The 3,581-nt window shown below is 54.3% G+C and overlaps 1 protein-coding gene across 1 annotated transcript; it reads left to right on the top strand.

Moving 5' to 3' along the window:
* The first annotated feature begins 347 nt into the window (after positions 1-347).
* LOC136787575 (olfactory receptor 14C36-like) lies at positions 348-1,973 on the top strand. The gene has a single exon (XM_066984886.1). The coding sequence runs from the start codon at positions 1,011-1,013 to the stop codon at positions 1,971-1,973; it is 963 nt and encodes a 320-aa protein (XP_066840987.1). The 5' UTR covers positions 348-1,010.
* Positions 1,974-3,581: the final 1,608 nt, after the last annotated feature.

The following is a 3,581-nucleotide window of genomic DNA, read 5'->3' as shown; positions in this document are numbered from 1 at the left end:
GAGGGGTCTTCTACAGCTGGCACATCCGATGGCTGATAGCATCTGTCGGGATGGGTCTGTCTCTCTGTTTCTCCAGCAAAGTGTAGAAGATGCTGTAGAGAATGGCATTTACAAGAGGAAATTTCCAGAGGAAGACTGAGGCTTCGTTTATCTGAAGGGAAAGGCTTTTTTGGTTTCTGTGCATTCAGATTTTTGCTGTGGAGGGGAATGTGAGTGAATTTGAGCACAGAGATTGTGGGATGGAGTCTGTGAACATGGAAAGGGAGGAGACGTGGGGACACAGAAGGGGCTCCCAGCAGGGACACGGGCAGGCAGCAGGGACATGAGCAGGTGGTGAGAGGGAGCTGCTGCCAGAAATGCTGTGCGAGGGAGGGCTCAGGCACCTCCCTGCCAGCCCCAGCAGGGCAAGGATTCGCCTTCCCTGGGACACCCCCTGCTCTCCTCTGCCACCAGCACAGCCTCTGCCCTCAAGCCCCCGCTGTCCCCAGCAGGAGCTGCCTCCTCTGCAGGCAGAGCTGCAGCACAGGAGGGTGTGCTGAGTGTCCGTCTGTCCCTCCCTGGCCTTGCCTCCCCTGGCAGCAGCACGCTGCCATTCCTCCTGGCTTCTCCACCTGGCCGTGCTGCTGCTGCTCTTGTTCCCAGGCTGCCTGGGGATGGGGGTTTCACCTGCCCATGGAGTGAGCCCTCGGGGTGCTTGGGGGAAGGGGAGTACGGGGACAGGGTGAGGGGTCTGGAGATGGGCACTTGGAGCCTGGCTTCTTTTGCTCTCAGCAGTGTTCAAGCGCTTCACAGGAGAACCTCCTTAGTGCAATTGTCCTGCAGTCAAAGAGATGCCCGCACAGAGCAGCTGAATCCAATGCAGGAAAGGGCTCTGCCAACTGTCTGTGTGCAATTGGGCAAGTGCTTTGAGGGGCTTAATTAAGAAATGGGAATGGTTTTCTCAGGTCACTCTGCCGTATTATTAGTGTATTTCTGTTCCTCGGGCAGGACGCCATGCCCGGAGGCAGGAAATGCCCAACAGCAGCTCTGTGAGCGAGTTCCTCCTGCTGGCATTCGCAGACACGCGCGAGCTGCAGCTCCTGCACTTCGGGCTCTTCCTGGGCATCTACCTGGCTGCCCTCCTGGGCAACGGCCTCATCCTCACCGCCGTAGCCTGTGACCACCGCCTCCACACCCCCATGTACTTCTTCCTCCTCAACCTCGCCCTCCTCGACCTGGGCTGCATCTCCACCACTCTCCCCAAAGCCATGGTCAATGCCCTCTGGGACACCAGGGCCATCTCCTATCAAGGGTGTGCTGCACAGGTCTTCTTTTTTGTCTTCTTAGTTGGAGCGGAGTACTGGTTTCTCACCATCATGGCCTACGACCGCTACGTTGCCATCTGCAAGCCCCTGCACTACGGGAGCCTCGTGGGCAGCAGAGCTTGTGCCCAGATGGCAGCAGCTGCCTGGGGCAGTGGCTTTCTCTATTCTGTCCTGCACACGACCACTACATTTTCATTGCCCCTCTGCCAAGGCAATGCTGTGGACCAGTTCTTCTGTGAAATCCCCCAGATCCTCAAGCTCTCCTGCTCAGACGCCTACCTCAGGGAAGTTGGGGCACTTGTGTGTAGTGTTTCTTTAGCTTTTGGCTGTTTTGTTTTCATTGTTTTTTCCTATGTGCAGATCTTCAGGGCCGTGCTGAGTATCCCCTCTAAGCAGGGCCGGCACAAAGCCTTTTCCACGTGCCTCCCTCACCTGGCCGTGGTCTCCCTGTTTCTCAGCACTGTCATGTTTGCCTACCTGAAGCCCCCCTCCATCTCTTCCCCATCCCTGGACCTGGTGGTGGCTGTTCTGTACTCGGTGGTGCCTCCAGCATTGAACCCCCTCATCTACAGCATGAGGAACCAGGAACTCAAGCATGCGCTCTGGATATTGATGACTAGATGTGTTTCGGAAGCAATAAATTTCCATTCTACCTCTGCAGATGACTAATAATATCAAGGACTACAAGAACAAGTAATATTATAGATATGATTTTTTTTTGTATGTTTGTATATTGATGAGTGTTTTCGTTACAGGACTAATACGGCTAAAGTTGCCCATTAAAATGATATGATTCATCTCATTTCTTTTACGCTATGTACCTGTCAAATATAGCTCAGAGATTCTGTATTTGAGGAGCCAGGCCCTCTGTGAATTTAAATAAAAGAAAGGAGCCCGTTGTTCCACTTCCATTTCAGTATGTACGTGATGAATGCATATACTGAGACTCTATAAACGAGGAGCCTATCTCTCTGTGAACTTAAACAAAGTGAAGGAGCCTGCATTGCCTTCCTTGTGTGACTTCCTTCCTCTGAGAGCTGCTCTGGCTCTGCAGGGGCAGTGCCACGTGCAGGGCTGCAGAGGAAAAGAGTCCCATCCCAGCAGCACGGGCAGGGAGCACCAGCGCTTGGGGCACGCCGAGCTGCTCTCTTGCCACTGCCCCCCTCTGGTGCTGAGCCCTGCTGGTGGGGTCAGGCCCGGCTGCTCCTGTAGCTTGGTGCCAGTGCTGCTGTGGGGCTGTGCTGGGACTGCAGGCAGGGACAGGCAGTGGGAACGGCAGTGACACAGCTGGCCTGCGCTGCAGCACTTCCCTCCTAAGGGGGGATCTCCTCCAAGGTGGACTCACCACAGCTCAAGGGCTCAATCTGCTGTGAGCAGGCAGAGGAGAGCTCTGCAGCCCCAGGGCACGCAGCAGCCCCAGCCAAGGAGTCTGGCGAGTGATTTGACTGCAAGGTCCCTCCTGCCCTAGCACCTCCCAGAACTGGCACGGCACTGGCTCCTGTGTGTCAGAGAGGCTGGGAGCCCAGGAGCTGTGCCATGGGCTGGAAGGATCACAACCAGATCACTTCTACCTGGGCAGATTCAGGCCCAAAGAGCGGGTGTGTTCAAGGTGTGGTATTAGGAGCTCAGTGGTGCCTCAGAAATTCCTAATCTGTTCCTAAGTCAATGTCTCTAAAGCAGATTGTGAGTTGAGCTCTTTCTGAAGCAGCTGAAAGGTCACCCTTGACTCCTGGCTGGGATCTGTGCCTTTAGGCCCACATCTGCTGGTCTCCATGATAGGACACCAGATGCATCTGCTCTGCACACAGTTTGTGAGATCCTCTCTTCCTAAGTAGCTGGTAGGCCCCATAGAGGATGAGGTCTTGAACATGGGTTGTCATGTCAAAATTTTGAGCTTTTGTCTGAACTCATCTTTCAGGGCTGCTTTTGTGGTGGTGCAGAGCTGCTGGGCACATTGTGCAGGGTGCTCCTACAGCCTTTGTGTCCTTCTCCGTGCTGGCTTGGGAGCTGCTTCTTTCTCAGGAGCAGAGTAGCCAACAGAGGTGAGACAGATACTCTGAGTTCATGAAAGCCATCAGAAAGCTGCCCCTAAGAAGATGACTGATATGGGGAAGTCAGGAGAAGGCTGGCCAGGAGAGATGTGAGATTTGGGGGAGGGAAGAGGAGCTTGGCCAGCAGAAGCTAATGATTTTGGAGAGGCAAGAATGGTCAGGTAATGTCGATCCTGCAGTAAAGCTGACTTAAAGCAGACATGTGAGGCCCTTACCTTATTTTAAC

The sequence above is a fragment of the Anser cygnoides genome, chromosome 30, assembly GCF_040182565.1.
Source record: "Anser cygnoides isolate HZ-2024a breed goose chromosome 30, Taihu_goose_T2T_genome, whole genome shotgun sequence".
In the NCBI taxonomy this organism is placed as follows: Eukaryota; Metazoa; Chordata; class Aves; order Anseriformes; family Anatidae; genus Anser; species Anser cygnoides.
This window is presented reverse-complemented; position numbering and strand designations above follow the sequence as displayed.

Coding starts and splice junctions, on each gene's coding strand:
- LOC136787575 (XM_066984886.1), top strand. CDS start 1,011: ATGCCCAACAGCAGCTCTGTGAGCGAGTTCCTCCTGCTGGCATTCGCA.